Below are 19,979 nucleotides of genomic sequence, written 5' to 3'. Positions count from 1 at the left end.
TTTAACATTTTAAATAGTTGTTATAAAAATGAATATTACTGTACAAGGGGAAAGAGCTTTTCGACAAAGTCCGAAAACTGGTAGTCTAGTAGACAAAGCCTTTTTTAATGAAGATTATTTGACCCCATCCCCATTTAAAAAATATGGGGAATGACACTTAGGGGGAAGGTTTCGCTATACTTTTTGGATCAAAAGTTGTCCCCCTGCCAAATAAATTGACGTGTTCGTGGATTTTATCGAAAAGTTCATCCCCAGCCAGTAACACCTCACGATACGCTTTAGATGGAACATCCTGTACTTGAGTAATGACATCATGGTTGCCTATGATCGTCCAATGGATACACGTAGGACATGGAAATGTGGCAGCGGTGGTTGGTTGTCAAAAAATTGTAATCGGCGCAGGCAGGATAGAGAAGAGAGAGAGTGAAGTTCTGTATAGTGTCTGTGATACTTTATTGTGTATTTTGTGAATTGTAGTGATCGAAATAAGAAATAAGATTAAGTATTTGGTAAAATGTCGACGTCTGGCGATTTTGGAAATCCGTTACGGAAATTTAAACTAGTTTTCTTAGGAGAACAAAGTGGTAAGTTTTTGACAATTCTTGATGAGTTGTAAACTTTCATAGCAGGCGTAGTCAAAAGATCAATATACACCTTTATTTATTAATTTTTAATAAGAATATGTTAACAAAATAATTAGTTGGCCGAAAATATGACTAATCTAATTCATCTTATTCAAATTAATATTAGCCGTATTTTAATTAATTACATTTACTTGTAGGTTAAGTCGAACTTGTCAAATTAGATTTCTGATAAATTAGCGAAATTTAATCAGTTTTGTTAAATATGCAATATGCACATTAATGTAATTTTATATTTCAGTCGGAAAAACTTCTTTAATTACGAGGTTTATGTATGATAGCTTTGATAACACTTATCAGGTAAGGCGCTTATGAATTTTTCAAACATATTTTTAAGATAATTGTTTTAATGTAAACAAAATGAATACTCACACAATATTATTACATCATTGTAGGCAACTATAGGAATTGACTTCTTATCAAAGACAATGTATTTAGAAGATCGCACTGTAAGATTGCAGCTATGGGATACTGCTGGTCAGGAAAGATTTAGATCTCTGATTCCCTCTTACATTAGAGACTCAACTGTTGCAGTTGTTGTTTATGATATTACAAGTAGGTACTATATTAGTTTTCTATCATTACAAATTATAAGGCATAGAGATCAAAATCTAACAATAAATAATACTAATTAAAGTCTGACACAGTTATTTAATGATTTAAGATGCAAATTCATTCCATCAAACATCCAAATGGATTGATGACGTGAGAACGGAAAGAGGTAGCGACGTTATAATAATGCTTGTCGGTAATAAAACAGATTTATCAGATAAAAGACAAGTGAGCACAGAAGAAGGTGAGAGGAAAGCGAAGGATTTAAATGTGATGTTCATTGAAACCAGTGCAAAGGCCGGATATAACGTAAAACAGGTATATAATTAACTAATAATTAGTAGCTACATACATTTTAATTTGTTTTATCTTACATTAGTTATCTACATATATAATTTTTTATTATAGTTGTTTAGGCGTGTAGCCGCTGCCCTACCTGGTATGGACTCGACAGAGAATAAGCCACCAGAAGACAGTATCCTTTCTAGTAAAATGCATGATTACAGTACTAAAAACTACATGTTCTTTTGTGCTTATTGGCATGATCTAGAACGAGTTTTATTTGCATCGTTTTTTTTGTTTGGTTTAATTTCCTTAATGTTTCTTAGTGCAGGAAGTTGTCTTAAAAGACACTCCAAGCGAAGTGAAAGATCCGGACGGAGGTTGTGCATGTTGATTAATAAATACTTTTTATTTTGTACATTATTTCTAAAGTTTACTGGTTGCCTTCTATGAGACCTTTTATTTTTAATTTATAGTGTTATTTAGTGTAATATGTCCACTAAGGTTAGTTCCGTCACGTTGAGAAAATAATGCCATTCTCATTTCTTGATCATCCCTCAAGACAACCATTAATTCATTATTAATTATTGACATAAGTAATACTATTTATTCCATTAATAGAATTTTCGCGTAAGGTATGCAATACGTTTTTTTTTTAACACCGAGTATCTAGGCACATAATATTCATTCTACATTGAAGTAACCTTTTTTTAAATTTATACTTATGGAAGTTGGGGTCTAAGTAACTCTTACAATATTTACACAACCATTTATACATGTTTAACTTGACGATTTCGTAGTTACAATTTTATTACATTTTTGTCTGACTCAATTTTAAGAGGGTGTATTTTTCTATTGACCTCTCAATTTTCTGTGATCCAAGGGTTTTTAAGATAATTAGTATTATACAATTTTTTACATTTGAAATTTGTAATAAAATTGGACGATGTCAAGCGGATTTATGTAATAACTGTGATCGATGAGGCTTATTTTATACTCGAGCATTTGTGTACCTATATACCAACTAAAATGCATTTAAGTAACATTGTTAGTGTTGTTATTATTTTTTCTGATAAATAATTGATATATACATATAATTGCCTAAAATGTGTATTTATTGTAAAATTGATGTTTATATTAATGTAGCACATTAATTTTGTTATAAAGATAATAATTTATTTACTTAATTTAACATTTTATTATATTGCAATACAGTTATACATGGTAATTTTTGTGTTTTATTTAATTAGAATTGTCTAGGTTTATATGAAGTAAATATTACCAATAAATTTAGATGAGTTTTTTATATAGTAGGTTGCGTAAAATATTTTTAATTTGCCATCCACGTAATTGGTAGAGATGTATCAATGTTGTGCTTGTGTATTTCCTCACCCCTTTTGCTGGTATGGCACAACTGTCATGCTTTCTATCCCCCTCTGTCTTCTGTTCCAGTTTTTAGTTCACACCTTTTCCATCTCATCCTCAAGTTTGAGAAGTATCTGTGCTATTGTTTGAATCCGGCCTGAAGAGAATGCTTATTGTTAGCTGGTAAATATGATTTTAGATGATCTGGCAACATAAAATGTATAATTTCCTTAGAAGTTCACCCAGCTGTCGATCTCCAAACCCAGCCTCAGCTTCAAAACGACCAACAAGATTCCGAAGGAGGTTGTATGTGCTGAAAACGATACGCGATTGGCGGCATTATTTAGTTTGACAAAAAAAATCAACAATAGTAGCCTGTGTCAAGAAGTTTATGTTATAAAACGCTATAAGTGTGATATTTAGTTGCATATTCGCACAATATTCGTGGCATGAACCCACTACACTGGTACAGTTCATCTATCTCCTCTGAAAATTTTCATTTTGAACTGTGTAAAATTTTATTATTCATTTTGCTACTAATAAGTTATACAAATGAGTTTTTGTATGGTATATTTGCTTCATGTTATTGAATTTAGATAAATTGAATAATAAAATATTTCTTATTGTTTAATATTGTGTTTTATTTCCCTCAATAAATGAGTCATTAAGATTACGCAGATATTATCGGTTAAAATTAGTTGTTTTTGATGAATCAACGTTCAATAAATAATCAATATAGGTCAAGATAGGTGAGATTATTTTTGTAGTCATTGGCAGACATAAATATTTATGTTCTAGATAAATATATAAATTTAATATATTAAATATAATATAAATAATGTGATCTGCATAAAATAAAGAAAATTTCTTAAGAAAATAAAACAAAATTAATTAAAATTAAACAAAACTGAATATTAATCGCTACATTTTTTTTAACCAGTATCTGGTCTGTCCTCTTGCTCTACGAACATTATTCTTTTAGAAGGACCCTCCAAATTTTTAGGCTAATGGTTTCGAGTATAAATTTGTTTTGAAAACTATCTCATACGTGTTCAATTGGATAGCAGTCTGGTGAATGCGGGGGCCACTGCATCCGAAGAAAGTCTTTTCCAACCCCAAATTTATAAGTTTCACACGGTGAGGTCGGACTTAAGCTATTTGTTGTTGATTCAGATTGCCGTGTTCCAAAACTATAATGGCATAATCTCTGAGGCATCTTACGGTGGAAACTACAGATAAATTAAGAATGAACCAAATAAAATGAACTTTTTGAAAATAAAAATTTTACAAAAAATTAATTTGTTTATTTTTATGTCTATTAAATATATAAAAAGTAAAATATAATTAAAATACTGACCGTCTAGAGCTACGAGTGTTCAAATAATAGTACTGATTGAAGTAAAACTTATTGAAAATATTATTAAATCTATTTAATCTGAGAAATTTTCATTATCCACATCAAAAGACTCGTCGTGTACTTTATGGTATAATGTTTAAAAATATAAATTTAAGAGATAAATTCTTGTATTCAATTTTAAAGCAAAAGTAAAATTTTAAATCCTTCAGTCATCTAAAAAGTTAAGCTCATTAAACAATCCAACTATTCAAAACGTATAAAACATTCAGTTTTAATGAATCCAGTTATAAATCAACTACGGGAAGTCGTAAATTTCAGAAAGCTGATTATCCAGTGCTAATCAATTAAGAAATAATGACAATATGCTATTGCTAATAATTGAGAATACAAAGTAAGTTTCGGAATAGGATCATGTAGGTCAAACCAGTTGGATTCAATTCGTAGGAAGTGCAATATCCGAGAGTTTGATTAAACTTTTACTATAACATTTAACACAGCTAAGTTTTATAATCATACATAACGGAAATGGGTGCTGAGAATAATTCCCTACAATTATCGTGAACTAAGTTCGACTTTTGGCTTAGGGATATTCAGGAACAGATTGGATGTAATAAAAGTCATGGTTTTATACTAATGTTTTACTTTTTACATTTATAATATTATCTTTTATACATGATATATTGAAAGAATAACAACATAAAAAAGATTATTGTCGACCCAACATTAGCAGTACTTGCTGATGCTAGGTTGACACTAGGACTTGGATTGCTGCCATGTTGCATGGCAGCAGGTTGCTCCCTTTGTAAAACGTGTACAACAACGCTGGCGGCATCGCTACTCGATGGTGAACAGGTATAATTTCCACTGTCTTGTGACGAAGCCCTTGAAATCAAGAGACGACTCGTACGCGTTTGCTTATCAGTGACCACGCTTATTCCACCCCTTTGTGAATAATTAATCACGTTGCCCCCGTGGTACCAATAAATGAAACTGGGAGGATCGGGGGTTTGCAGGACGATGCAGGTCAAGTTTATGTCACTGCCGCTTCTGATGAATAGCTCCGAGTTCGCCAAAATTTTCGCCTTGGACACTGCAACGGCAAAAGACTTAACATAACTGTCGACAAACGGTTAGATTCCATTACTTACCAACAATGTTCAATTTGAAAGCCTGGCTTATCTTCGGCTCGGTACTGACTTGACATTCGTACACGCCGGAGTCCCGCGTTTGCGGCGACGTTATCTTCAGAGTCCATTCATCGGAACCGTCAGTGTGCAACGATTGGAATCGTTGGTCGTTCGTGTAAGTCAATATGCCCACCGTCAATATATGTAAGTCCCTTTTACGGATCCATGACACCTGTAATCACACAAACTTGTACAAATCCCTTTCGAAGGGTTAGTTTGTGACGTACCGCCCTGTCCCCCAAGTTCCTCACCCTGCAGTGCAAATGTGCAGTCTGACCGACGGTGCTGGTGATCTCGCGCCTGGTCGTGTTGTCGAAGTACGGTTGCGAAAATGGCTGATCCCAATGTGTAGTACTTTGTTCTAGTCCACTTTCAGTAAAACCTGAAATGGGGGCACACTTACAATAAGACTGAAATACTCGTCAACAATAACATCAACACCTTAATGGAATAATATTGTCAAAGTAAAGCTGGTTCATTAATAACAGGATAGATGTTAATTAAGGCTTATTATTATCGTAATCGAATAATTGGAATATGCTGATGAGTTTCTATTATTTAATTATTTCCATCGTTTATTTGCTCATTCTCGATATAATAATCCATTACTAACGGACTATATTAATTGTTAATTTTCTGTCCTATAATAGAATTGGCAAACAGCTGAAGTTATGAATTTTTAAAAATAAAATCCATACTGTTTGTTGTAAATAATGTCAAGTCTCCGAAAAATTGTGTTTTTATGGCAGTCCTATTAATTATTATTTTACATTCAAATGAGTCCTTCTACATACAAAATAGTTTAAGATCATCTTTATCTATTATAATTGGCGTGCCAGGGGAAAATATATTTACTTTAACATAGGAATATATTTAATGAGGTGCTTTTTCATTTTAAATAAAGCTTATGACATCCTTTACACACATAAGTGTGTCAGGAAAAATGCCTTTTACCATATTCATAATTAGCGACACAATGGTTAATATAAATCTAAGTGTGTAATTATTATGTTCATGACGCTTTGATTTTCCATTATTTGAGCAAAATATGGTTTATGTCACATAGGTTGTAATTAAATACATCCTTTTTTATTAAAATATTTGTTTGCTAGTATTTTCGATTTGTAGCAAGGAAGGAAGCATTTATTTATTGGTAAACCTGTATTAGTAGTAATTGTTATTTCTTATTTTTTTTAATAATATATATAATCCATATACATTTGTCATATTATGTAACCTACTCAAATTACAATAATAGAATGAAACATTGTTATTTATAGAATGAAGAACATTTTTACTCCATAAAACTAAATAACAATAATCTAATCAATATTTTAATAAAATAAAAGAATTGTTGATTATTTCCTATTTATTATGTGATTAGTTATTTATATGAAAGAATGAAAAATATACAAAACATTAATGAATTATGAGTTATAAAATTAGATTGATAAACTCTTACTACTTTTCTAATCCTTATTGTGTATATTTTAATCACGTGGAGTTGAATGTTCCTTACCAATCATCACAATACCAATTAACGATAAATAATTCACTTAATAATGTTTTTTTATTTATAGAATTTAGTCATTTTTATAGTCTGAACGAAATGAAACGTTACAAAATTATAAATTGTTAAACATGTTGAACTATTCTTAAATAAATTATTTTATGAAGTGTAAAATTGATGAAATGAAAAAATTATGAGTTATTTTGTGAAATGTAAAAATTGTCGGCAACTGAAAAGTCGAATGCAGATATTGGTGCTGCCTACTTATTTGATTATATAAATGTTGACAACGTACGGTGTTATTTCCTCAATAAATTATTATTTATTCATTATCATATAATTATTCGGTTGTTGGACACCTGAGAAAATTTCAAATTACTTATTTCCTCATAATTTGTCTGTGAATATATTTTAAATAATTGACTTGACGAGATCACAGACGACACTGTTAATTCATTGTTAGAGTCACTAAAGTAATTTAAACAGTCTGAATGAACTAAAAAGTTAAAAAATTATAAAATATTAAAAACTGTTTTCTAGTATTCTTAAGTAAACTATTTTATGATGTGGAAAATGGATGACAACTGATGTGTACAGATATTGGTGCTCCTGACCTATTTGGAAGATGCAAATCAATAACAATGATTATCAACATTTAATTATTCTTTTAATGAACACCTGAAAAAATCTTAAATTGTTTAATTCATCATAATTTGTCTATTAATATTACTTAAAAAGTTAACGACTTCCTTGACGAGTCAATGACGATATTGTAAATTTGTTGCTAAAGCGATTGAATTAATTTGAATAGTCTGAATGAAGTGAAAGTATAAAAAATTAAATACTGTTAGGAAATATTGAAGTGTTCTAAAGTCAATTCTTTTACGTAGACAACTGATTAGTTGAATGTAGATATTGATATTGCCGTCTTATTTGAAGATGCAAATGTTGACATTGTACCAAGTCATTTCCTTAATTAATAATAATCAATTATTGTATTACTGAACACCTGAGAAAATATCAAATTGCTTATTTTTTCGTAATTAGCCAATTAATTTTGCTAAAACAATTGCTGTTAATTGTTAGTAGAGCGATTGTAGTAATTTGAACTGTGAGAAAGAATTGGAAGGTTGAAAATTGAAACTGTTAAAGAATATTGAAGTACTCTTAAATAAATTATTTTATGAAGTATGACATGTAAAAATGGATGACAAATGATAGGTTAAATACAGACATTGGTGATGCCCTTTTATTTGATGATACAAATGTTACTATTAATACTGTCAAAAAAGGTAAAGTAGTTTGGAATAATTGAAAAGTAAACAAATAAATACTAGTAAATATATTGAAGTATTCTTAAATGAATTAGTTTAAGAAATGATGACTGATGATGAGTTGTACACAGACGTTAGTGCTGATACAAATGTTAACGTAGTGTAGAGTCACTTCTTTATTAATAATTTGGAAAAACAACCCATTTTTTCGTAATTTGTTCATGAATATTGTAAAAAGGTTTTAGTGATAGAGTGATTGAAATAATTTGAAATCTGCATGAATTGAAAAGTTAAACCAGAACTTGTCAATTGTCATTGGCAAATTATTATTATAGCTTATATGAACTATTTATTTTAATCACGTTTCAATGGCTGTTATACAAGTTGCCCATTTTTATATTACTTTGCATATCCATATTCATTCTATAAAATTTTAGTTAAAGTGTTTTTTTAATTATTCTATTGTTGAATATTTGAGAAAATTTTAAAATGTTTATTTCTTTATAATTTTTCTAATAATATTGTCAAAAAAGGTGACAACTTCCTTGACAAGATTAAACACGATTCTGTTAATTTGTTGGTAGAGCAGTCTGGACGAATTGAAAAGTAAAACAAATAAATATTAGTAAAATATGTTGAAGTATTCTTAAATGAATTAGTTTAAGAAATGATGACTGATGAGTCGAACACAGACGTTAGTGCAGAGTCAAATGTCAACATTGTGTAGAGACACTTCTTTATTAACTACAAAAACTTCAAATAACCTATTTCTTCGTAATTTGTTCGTGAATATTATAAACAGGTTTTAGTGGTAGAGTGATTGAAATAATTTTTTAATTTTAATAATAAAGTCAGCACGAATTGAAAAGTTACCAATGGCAAATTACTCTCATAGCTTATATATATATATTAATCACGTTTTATTGAATGAATGTTATACATGTTACTCATTTTTACATTACGTTGCACATCCGTATTCATTCTGTAAAATTTTAATTAAAGTGTTTTTTTGCAAGTTTTTAATTAACAAAGAGGTTTCTCGCAATGAAGGACTTGGAAACATCTGAATGTATGATAAAATTTCGTCGTACTCGCACACGTATTTGGAACAAAACCATTTAGATTCGTAGTGTGTATTTATTTGTTCCATATCGCCGTGGCGAGCGGCAAAGAATTAGAGAAATTGTTTTTGCACCGTTTTACATCGGATGACAATTATGGAAAAGTGCGCTGAAACATTTGTCGGCCATTTGGGAAAAATAGTGGTGTTTTGTTCAGTTTTGTGAAACATTCGCAATCGGTATAAAACCCGTTAATACAATTAAAAGGCGCGCAAGTGTATTATAATGTTTGTGCAATAATTTCGGTCCGAATGCATAAATGAAACGTGTCAGTAGTTTGTGACGCTGGTTTATTACGAGTTAAGGTTGTTTTCAATTACAACGTACCGAACGTGTTAACAACCTATTTGCATATTACCGTGGATAATCTAATAAATGCAAGAACAAATATGAACGTACATGCATTAACGGCCCCGGCGTCGCGTATAACACTGTCAGCTCGTGCATTAAAAATTATCAACTTCGACACTTCAAAATGCAATTTCTGACATCGGTGAAATGCGTCCCCGTCACGTTTTCCACCTAACGACACTGTAAATATTGCGTTCGAGTAAACGAAGTGTTCTTTAAAATTCATTACGTTTTGATTGCGGCCCTCGAAAAAAAAAAAAAAAAAATAAAAAATAAAAAAAAAACGGGAAAACACAAATTCCACTCTAATGATGTTTACGGGAATCGCGAAATTGGGAATTTCAAATTAGTTTAATGACGAACTTTTACCGTTTTAAGTTATTAAATCAGATTTTAAATGGGTTTTTTTTAGGGCCCATGGTTCCGAAGCAATTAATTTGTTCATTGGAAACGGCGTAGGTTTTCGGTCGTCGAAAAAGAGCCAGACCAAACACTTATTTCGTATCTAGGAGTATTTGGTAAACAGATTGATTTTATCTGCACACGTATAAAAACTGTTTCGGCACGTATTTAATGTGTACTTCAGTGAGGGAAAATACAGCACACAGATTCAGTGGTTTTGTTTTAAAAAAATTTGGTGTGCACATTCGTACATATGAGAGTATAAAATGATTAGATTTTGAAGTTTGAGTATCAAATTCGTATAATGTAGAGACAGTTCAGTATTCCACTTTTGTTGTGTGATTCTCTCGTTCAATTCAAGTGCTATTACTATGAAGATGTGCAAATAAATTCATTTTTAAAAGTTAGGGATATTGAAAAAAGTACAGTAGTTCTCTTAATTATAGCAATTTATTAAAATGTATAAAAATATGAGATGTACTACTAGTTTTTTGTTTTTCAGTGGACACACTTAAAGCAACTTTTTACTTTATGATCTTTTATTGCTGTCTGTCTATTTAAATCAATTGGTTGAAGTGAAACTGTAAGAAAAATTATAATTCAGTATTACCAAGACTAAGAGAAACAAGAAAATATGGATAAGAGTTTATGACTAAATAAGTCGATCGTTTCTTGTATTATTAAAAAATATAGAGAAACTGACCAAGTGGTAGCTACGGAAAAAATTGTCTTAGATCAAAAAAGTGGATAGGGGTTCTTTTGACCCCAGACCTACAAGAAATACTCTGGTTTCCACTAAAAATATGAGTCTAATTTTGACTTGCTTAGGATCAAATTCATTGGACCACAGATAATTGGGGATGATTTTTTTAGTGACCGGTCTGAATTTATTTTATAAAAATGATGATTCTGCTTATGTTAAACATCCTATAGGAGAAAATCTACACGAAAAGTTTGTTATAACCACAGTGTAACATGGGGGTGGTTCAATTATGCTACGGGGATGCTTCGAAGGCCTCTTTAGACTGATTTGTGTACAAGGATATATTAAACAACAATAAAGTGCTTCCATATATTGAAGAAATGATGCTCTTAATAAATGTCTTTCAACATGAAAATGATTCCAAACACAAGTCCAAAATTGTGATGGATTGGAAACTCCAGACATCAACACTGTAGAGAACATGGTGGATCATGTTTATAACCAAGTTCGTTATAAATATTGTACAAATTTAAATGAACTCATTCATCACAGCAATTCTAGAAACTTGACATATTATAAAATAAAAATAATATTATACAAATAGACAATGTTTTTATAATACTGTATAAAACAACAATACTATAATCATGACCATTACTGTATGTAATCAAGTAAAACTAATTTTAATTCATAAAAGTTTAATGTCCCTAAATCGTTTATTAGTAAACTGGATTGACAAGCAAATTATCGACTCAAAGCATGTTGGAGTTTCGTTTGTGGAATTTCTGAATTGGATGAACTGTCGTCGAAGCACTATCTGGAATTCTTGGAGAACGTGGTCTGAAGAAATCTACGAAATCTCTTTGTGACCATTCGTATCAATGCTTACCAGTAGTTTACAGGAGAAAGAAAATTTCTTGCCAGGTAAAGTGTTTATCATGGAATTCGGGCTTCTAGACTTTTTTCTTACCGTCTCCTCTTTGTGCTTCCTCCCCCATTTTAAAATCGCCATAAAAAATTGGAGTGGTGTATAGAATGACAACTTTGGGATGTCGAATTAGGATGGCTTCAGTTATTAGTCCCAATTTTGTCTGAAGGTTTCGTGAAGAAAGGCTAAATCCACTTTTTTGTGGTAAGGTTTATATAAGTTTATTATTTAAAACTCTAAATTTTGTTTGTTCTCATGTGAATTAACTAGAAGGAACCATGAAGAGATTCTCAATTATGTTACTCAATTATTTAGAAGAATTATAAGAGAAAAATGAAATTTTTTATTTTGGAAAGCTTTTTATATAATATTAATCTTATCTCAGAACATTTTAGTTGTTTAATAACAAATATGTCATTACATTGTTAAAAATTATATACAAGTTTTGTCTCAGTGAAGTTGACTCAACTAACAAAAATAATATTAAATTGTATTTTTAAGTAACAATGAAAGAAAAATATTAAGAAATTCTTAATATTGTTTATAAATAGAAAATGAATGAAAATTAGATTAAAAATTACCATCCTCTTTTTGACTTATTACTGCCTGGATACGTCTTGACATAATGTCAACTAATGTTTGGTAATCCGGAGTAAAATTTCTTGGAGACGAGCACGCAACTTTTGGATGGTTCTCACGGGATGTTCTAAGAGCTTTTTCTTCTAGACGAACAATTGCATATTTAAAAAAATGTTTGTTTATCATGTATTAAATTCACAAATTTCATATTTTGAATGGTTGGGCCAATTTCACTGAAACAGGGCTCGTATATCGTATGGTATATGTAGGGTATGATTTCAATTTTTGCAATTTTAATTAGAGATAATTTGACCGTCCAGGAAAATGTGGAAATCCATTTACCTTACTTTAAAATTCAGTTTTTTAACAGGAGACTGCCCAGGGTTATTTTAAAGTATTGAACACGTGTAAAACATCATAGGCAATAGATTTCGAAAATCAACCCTTGCTCCATAAATTCTCTCAGACGTTCAGCGTCAAGTAGAGGTGACAAGAAATGAGATACCTCTGGACGAAATTGACCACTTCATTAGATCTATGCCAAGGAGAATCAATGGGATGTCTGGGTCGACGTGGAGGTCTGACTCATTATTAAGTTAAAAAATAATGCTGATCAATATGTTCAATATACATGTCCGAATTTTACTTGTCTCCGTCACTCCAAATCGTAAATCATAAATCAATAAATGATATCCGTCCAGTGGTCCATGTGTTCTATTTTCTATGTCTCTAACTGAGTGGAAACGTAAACTGTAATAATGTAACTAATTTAATAAACAACACAAATAAAACAAAAGCGTAAATTATCGACTTACTATTAAAGTATAATGTTATATGAATTATTTAGTGGGGGCATTATAAAAGTAGATTATAGAACCGATAATAATAGTTTTAGTTTTTGTTTTGTCTGTTTTTTTCGACTCAAACTTATCTGCCTTTTGTTTGCTTTAAACCAAATTAATGTTTCTCGCCTGATTTTCGTTTTTCCTACGAAGGTTTAATGTTATTAGAAATTATGTAACCACAATTTGCAATTAATCGATCCATTTGTTTACACATGAACATGCTTATAAATCATACGACCGCATAATTGTATATTAATACTTGATATTAAAATTATATGTATATTGGTTTAAAAATTATTTAACTATTTATTTTGCTTTAATTCTATGTCAACATCAAATAAAATAGCACACATTAAAGTAATTTATAACTGTAATTGTTGCTGTAACCAATTAACTTCACATATCACATAACTTTTTATAACATTATCAAGCTTTGCCTTATTGATTGCATGAGGGTTCATAATTTATCGAGAATAGAGAAAATATGTTGCGATAAAAGGCTATTTATGTGAGAAATCACAACTCTCTCATAGTTGTATTTTACGAAGAACTTGACAAGATTACATTTATATTTTTTAAATATACCTTAATAATATATTATTATATATAACTCTCCTTTGATCCCAGTTGATTTTTTTAGTTTTCCTCTTGTCCGCCTCAACGAAAGAAAATGATAAACTCGTGACGCAATGATTGATTGTAATGAAAGGAATTTTTTTATATCGCATTTGCGGTATTCATAAATAAATGAATTTGGGGCTCAGGACGTGCATGAAATATTAATAACTTTTTTGAATTATTACTCACATATGTGTGTAATTTTTTTTAATCATATGCCATTGAAAACATTTTTGAATAACTAAAAATTAAATGCTTATGAATATAAATTAACTTTTATTATTAATGCTTTGATAATAAATAATACTATTGAAATTGAATTCCAATCTAGAGTGCTCTAAAGTATTATTTAAATTTATACTCTATATTTTTTTGTTAAATTCTGCAATTAAAAAATGTATTTTTGAAAATTTTGTTGTATACCATAGATTTAGAAACGCATTCCTAAACACGTGTGAATTAACTAGAAAAAAGTGAGTGGAATCATGAAGAGATTCTCAGTTGTTTTACTCAATTATTTATTTATTTAGAAGAATTATTTGAGAAAAATGAATTTTTTAGTTGCTTAATAATAAATATATCTTTGATTAAAAATTGTATTTCAAAAGTTTTTATTATGTACATTTAGAAACTTACAAGGAAATAGAAATTACTATTTACATGATTTGATAAGAGGTTTAATTCTAAACTCAGAAACAAAAACGTGTTTGAATTAAATACAAAAATGTGAAAGAAATCATGAAGATTTAAACTTGGGGCCAAGCCAAGTTTTTGATTATCACAGAGATTTTCAATTGTATTACACAATTATTTAGAAAAATTATTAGAGAAAAATAAAATTTTTTATATTTTGAAAAGCTTTTTATCTAATATTAAATTTGTTTGAATTAACTACAGAAAAGTGAGCAGGACCATAAATATTTTAGTTAATTTTTTGATTATCAATTGTGTTACACAATTATTTAGTTTTTATGTTTTAAAAAGGTTTTTATATAATTTTAATTTTAACTCAAAACATTTTAGTTTGGTTAATAAAAAAATGTCATTACTTGATTAAAAATTATATTTTGAAAGTTTTTATTATGTAGATTGTAGATGTAGAAATGACTGTAATAAATGGTTTGATAAGAAGTCTAATTCTATGCCCAGAAACAAAAATGTGTTTGAATTAACTAAAAAAAGTGAGAAGATGAAGATTTTAACCTGGAGCCAAGTTAAATTTTTGATTTAATTTGAATCTTTTTATATAATTAATTAATTAAAAATTATATTTCAAACATGTAGATTTAGAAAAGTTCAACAATATGGAAATTAATTCTATACTCAGAAATTAAAACGTGATTTAATTAATTGAAAAAATTGAATACAATTTACAGATGAATAAAATTAATTCAAAACATTTAATTACCATTAATATTTTATTAACGAAAAATTAAATACTGACGAACACAAATTAAATTTTATTATAAATATATAATAATTGCAATATAGCATGAATAAATAATATTTTTGAATACATTATTTAAACAAGAATATGATTTTAAATCATGCAAATATAAATTTATGTTACATTGTTTTAAATATTGTTCATTAAACAGGATATTGTATGCAAATTTCAGTTTAATAATAAAAATTGCAATATAAAATAAATCCCTAATAATTGCATTAATTATAAACAGACTGATGCGATTTTTATGAAAGTATCGAGCCAGCCCCCTTTGAAAACCGTGATAGTTCATAATTCTTCGGGCACCGAAAGAATATGTAGCGATAAAAGCCTATTAGGTGAAAAATCAGAATTCCCCCCCAGGTCTATTTTTTGAAGAGCTTGACGGGCATCTTATTTATTATTTATAACGCGCCTTTGATCTCGTTTTTTTTTTTTTTAATTTTCCTCCCGTCTGTTTTACACGAAAAAAACTCGTGGCATAATGATTGATTTTAATAAAAGGAATTTTTTATCGCACGTTTTTGGCTGTATTAAATAAAATCTCGCGCTCCGGACGTGCATGAACTACAATTTTTTCCGGATTATTACGCAGCATCGAAAACAACTTACTTGAAATGTTATATAGAGTATTTTTGTCGTTCGCAGCGCAATCAATAACGTGAACAACGGAGTTTAGCGAAAAATTAAAAGACAATAAACGATCGGACAAAAAGGGGGAAGATCAATCTTAAAGCTTAAATGGCCCGTTTTTAGTTCGATGTGGTGAAAAAATTTAAGACAACGTTTCCAAAGCTAATAAATAAGGCGGGTTTATAAAAGAAACTGTGGCGTTTACACAAGTTATAAATTATACATAAAACTGGCGTTGGTAAAACAACTGAAATTTAATAGCACCAAGTGCTAATGATTTAATTTCATTCCTTCTGTGTTTATCTCATTATTCATTCATGAATTCCTAAGACAATAGTATTTACGGTAGTATCAACAGTGTCATTTTAAAGCCCATGTTTTATTAAAACTTATGATTAATACAACGTGGCGGCTGATTGTGGACCAAACGGAAATTTCAAGACACAACACGCGTTATTGTGTCTTTTTTTTTTTCGACGACCTGCAAACAAAAACATCCCTTTGTTCAGTCACTATAATTAATTTTAGTGGATTTTAAACATATTTACCGCGGCTTATTAATGTCATTTTCCTTGTTTCTCTGGTGGAACGGGACTAAAAAAGGAATAATGCGTTTGACTCTGGCCTTTATCATTGAAAAAAGGGTAATTTAGTTATATTTTCGAGCAGTATATTTCAGTTTTAAAGGCGCGGCAATTTGGCATAATTAAATAAGAAGGCCGCCTTTATAAAAACATTTTTTGAGAGATCTAAAGGATTTAGAAGGAATCTATTATATGCTGTTAAATATGATGCTAATGGATCCAACAGATTTAATCCATTCAAAAGCTTTTCCTGAATAATAGAAACGCATTTACGTCTGAGGAAGAGCCCGTCTGCTAATACCGGTGTTCTCTGATGACAAGTGACAAAGATTTGGCTGTTTTTGTGTATTTTCCTCACTAGTTAAGTCTTTATGAAAGGGGAATATTCAATGCGGTTTATAACTAATGGCGGTATTCATTAGCTACCTAATTTACGATCTAGAAATTGATACTTTGTAAGAAACTGTAATAAAATAAAGATTAACAGTTCAGAATTTGGACAACAAAAAAGCTTTTGAATTTAGTTCAAACTAAAAGTGAGCATTTCAAATCCAAAGTTGTTCTTATTTAATTTAAAGTCAAAACAATTTTACAACAAATATACCATTCAGTGAGTAAAAATTTTATTCTCAAAGCTTAAATTAGAAAAATTTAGAAACTTTCTGTGAAATGAGAATTTATATCATAGTTAATTTGTTGGAAGGTCTAATTCTTTATTCAGAAACAAAAAAGTGTTTCAATTAACTAAAAAAAGTAAATAGCACTATGAAGATTTCAACTTGGACAAAGCTAAATTTTTGATGAGAAAAGCGACTTATTTAGGTTATTCATTTGTTTTTTTTATTTTTTGTCAATTTACTAGATAAAAATGAACTTTTTTATGTTTTATAAAGTTTTTTATGTAATTTCAATTAATAACAATTGCCATTGTTAATAGCAATTGTCATTGTGTCAATAAAAATTGTATTTTTAAAGCTTAAATTACTAACATTTTGAAACTTTCAACTAAATGAGAATTTTTATCATATTTAATTTGATGAGATGTCTATTTACTATTCAGAAACAAAAAATAAACAAAAACAATTAATTAAAAAAAAGTAAATAGCAGCACAAAGATTTCTACCTGTAACAAGATAAATATTTAATGAGAAAAGAGACTCTTTTTGAGTTATTTTTTTTAATTTTTAAAACTCTTATTAGAGAAAAATGAACTTTTTTATGTCTTAAAAAGCTTTTCATATATTTTTAACATAAATTAGATAGAAATCCTATTTGATTTAATTCTCTATCTAATGATTTGAATTAATTAATTTGATTTAATGGGATGTTAAAATCTCTATTCAGAAACATTTGTTGTTTGAATTAACTAGAAAAAGGTGAATTAAGCCACCCGGAACCTAATTTAAGATGATCAAAGAGACTGTCAAATGTGTTATTCATTTGTTTTATTATTATTATTATTATTTTAAATTATTATTAGAGAAAAATGAAATTTTTCATGTTTTATAAAGTTTTGTTTATATATATTTTTAATCTAAATTAAATACTATTTAATTGCTTAAAAGCAAATGTGTCATTTTCTTACCAAAGCTTTTATGTTTAAAGCTACACACATTTGAATGAAATAAGAAGTAATGTCATATTTGATTTTATGGGAGGTTAAAGTCTCTACTCAAAAACATTAAAGTATTTGAATTAACTTGAAAAATGTGAATAAAGTAGAGTTACTCATTTGTTTCTTATTATTTTTTTAATTTTATAACAATTATTAGAGAAAAATGAAATGAAATAATATAATTGCTTAATAACAAATGTGTAATTATGTAAAGAAAGCTTTTATTTTAAAAGCTTAAACTACAAACAATGAGAACATGAATAAAGTCAAATAAATTTTAAATAATCAAAGAGACTGTCAATTGTATTATCATATTGTTTTTTTTTTTAATTTTAAAACAATTATTAGAAAAAAAAAAGAAATTTTTTATAACTGATAAAGTTTCTTATATATTTTTAATCTAAATTCAATATAGTTTAACTATTTAATAAGTAAAGTTTCATTTTGTGTACAAAACTTTTATTTTTCAAGTTTAAATTAGAAACTTTGAATAACGAGAGATCTAATTTTCTACTCAGGAAGAAAAAATATTTGAATTAGTTAGAATTTAATCTAATCAATTGTATTATTTAATCAATAATTAAATTTTTCTTTTAAATCTCGAAAAGAAAATTGTAATTTTATGTGATATATGAAGTTATCAAAGAAAATTAATAAATTATGAAGGTGACTATGTGGCGCAAAGTATAATTGACGCGGTCCCTAATAAATTAAGTAAATGAATGATGTCAGAACAAACGCAAATATGCCGTTAGTGGTTCTATTGAATTATGAATCAATTTCCTCTAACACATTTATCATTATAAGGAATCTTGTGGCACTTACTGATTCAAAGACTCGAACAATTTCGAAGGAAATTTGTAGCTGCCGTAAGTTTCACTAAACTATGTAAATTACGATCAGCTTAGCCGTGCATCCACCATTTTAAGAACTATTAAAATTTTTTACGTCCCATCACTCCGTGCACATCCGACCTAAATTGCTTTTCACCATTTTCATTTCATTTTATAAATGTTACTTGTTAATGTCGCACCGAAATTGCTTTATGCATTTCATTCAACCTCAATTTAAGTTGTTCTAAGAGAGGTAATTTAATTTCCAGCTTCCTGTCACAAACTCACGACTATATTTGCTGTGCATTCGCCAAATTGATTTAGTTTATATGACGCATCTTGAATGTGATAATATGCGCTACCCTTTTATGTCCATTTTAATAATGCTGTTAAACTGGCACACCACTTATCAAACATGTACAGTTTGTGTGTATTTTACTGTTTTTGGCTAAACTCTAAACTTCTACATGCATAATATAATGTTGTCTGTTATTCTCTCCATGTACAAAACATTTCTTACTCACTAAGTACCAACAATGTACATTAGATACTTTGTTGCGAAGATATTGCGGTCGGTTTTGTTCGCTTGTTTTGAAACACCAAAATCCAAAGATAAATGATGTGGGAATTAATTGACATAGTTTTTGAAAAGACCCGGAAATTATTTGTTGATAGGTTTCCACTCAGTTCGTTCCCATCTCTCTCTCTCCATTGTCATTGAATTGACGATAAAAGTTTACGAAATTTAAGGACAGATATAAAAACATATGCTCCACTAACTGTGTTTGAGTTTTCGCGAAAACAACTCGGTGAATGGTTGTCCTGAAGTTCAAGTCAGATTTGAATGATTTATTGAGAATTTTTGCGAATTTAAAACGTGCAAGCCGGTAAAACTTTGAACAGAATGATTTAACGCTGTCAATTCAAACTTATTTACCCACGTATTAACTTAAAAATGTACATATATATGTATATATATATATATATATATATATATATATATATATATATATATATATATATATCACAAATAAGTTTTATTACTATGCATTTCAAACGAACGTTTTTACGAGTTAGATACACATTTTTCATTTTACGACACTCAAAAGTTTACAGTTGTGGCAAAGCTGTCTGAAATTTACACGAATTTAT

General features: G+C 29.0%; 2 protein-coding genes across 3 annotated transcripts in view; one reads left to right on the top strand and one right to left on the bottom strand.

Annotated features, from left to right (window-relative positions):
• Positions 1-400: 400 nt before the first annotated feature.
• On the top strand, positions 401-3,471 carry LOC109600907 (ras-related protein Rab6). Of its 2 annotated transcripts, none has more exons than XM_020017091.2 (6): positions 401-584; positions 883-941; positions 1,037-1,196; positions 1,306-1,511; positions 1,602-1,668; positions 3,087-3,471. In XM_020017091.2, the coding sequence occupies exons 1-6, from the start codon at positions 515-517 to the stop codon at positions 3,155-3,157; spliced, it is 633 nt and encodes a 210-aa protein (XP_019872650.1). In that variant the 5' UTR covers positions 401-514; the 3' UTR covers positions 3,158-3,471. The 2 variants fall into 2 exon arrangements, with proteins under 2 accessions (XP_019872650.1, XP_019872658.1); XM_020017099.2 differs by lacking the exon at positions 3,087-3,471 and adding an exon at positions 1,802-2,703 and having other exon boundaries at positions 403-584.
• A 1,349-nt stretch (positions 3,472-4,820) lies between these two features.
• Positions 4,821-19,979, bottom strand: part of LOC109600776 (hemicentin-1-like) — a 44,751-nt gene continuing 29,592 nt past the window's right edge. The window contains exons 3-5 of the mRNA XM_049967875.1: positions 5,612-5,766; positions 5,346-5,556; positions 4,821-5,287 (exon numbers count right to left, since the gene is read on the bottom strand). Of these exons, the coding sequence (XP_049823832.1) occupies positions 4,857-5,287; positions 5,346-5,556; positions 5,612-5,766 (797 nt within the window). The 3' untranslated portion in view covers positions 4,821-4,856. The remainder of the gene's footprint in view (positions 5,288-5,345; positions 5,557-5,611; positions 5,767-19,979) is intronic.

This window comes from Aethina tumida, chromosome 1 (assembly GCF_024364675.1).
Source record: "Aethina tumida isolate Nest 87 chromosome 1, icAetTumi1.1, whole genome shotgun sequence".
Taxonomy (NCBI): domain Eukaryota; kingdom Metazoa; phylum Arthropoda; class Insecta; order Coleoptera; family Nitidulidae; genus Aethina; species Aethina tumida.
The sequence above is the reverse complement of the archived record's forward strand: the minus strand, read 5'-3'. Positions and strand labels throughout refer to the sequence as shown.

What these genes read in the sequence shown, in the direction of transcription:
- LOC109600907 (XM_020017091.2), top strand. Translation starts at nt 515, where the DNA reads ATGTCGACGTCTGGCGATTTTGGAAATCCGTTACGGAAATTTAAACTA. An exon ending in TGTTGTTTATGATATTACAA is followed by an intron (nt 1,197 to 1,305) that starts GTAGGTACTATA and finishes TAATGATTTAAG; the next exon opens with ATGCAAATTCATTCCATCAA. An exon ending in CCGGATATAACGTAAAACAG is followed by an intron (nt 1,512 to 1,601) that starts GTATATAATTAA and finishes TTTTTATTATAG; the next exon opens with TTGTTTAGGCGTGTAGCCGC.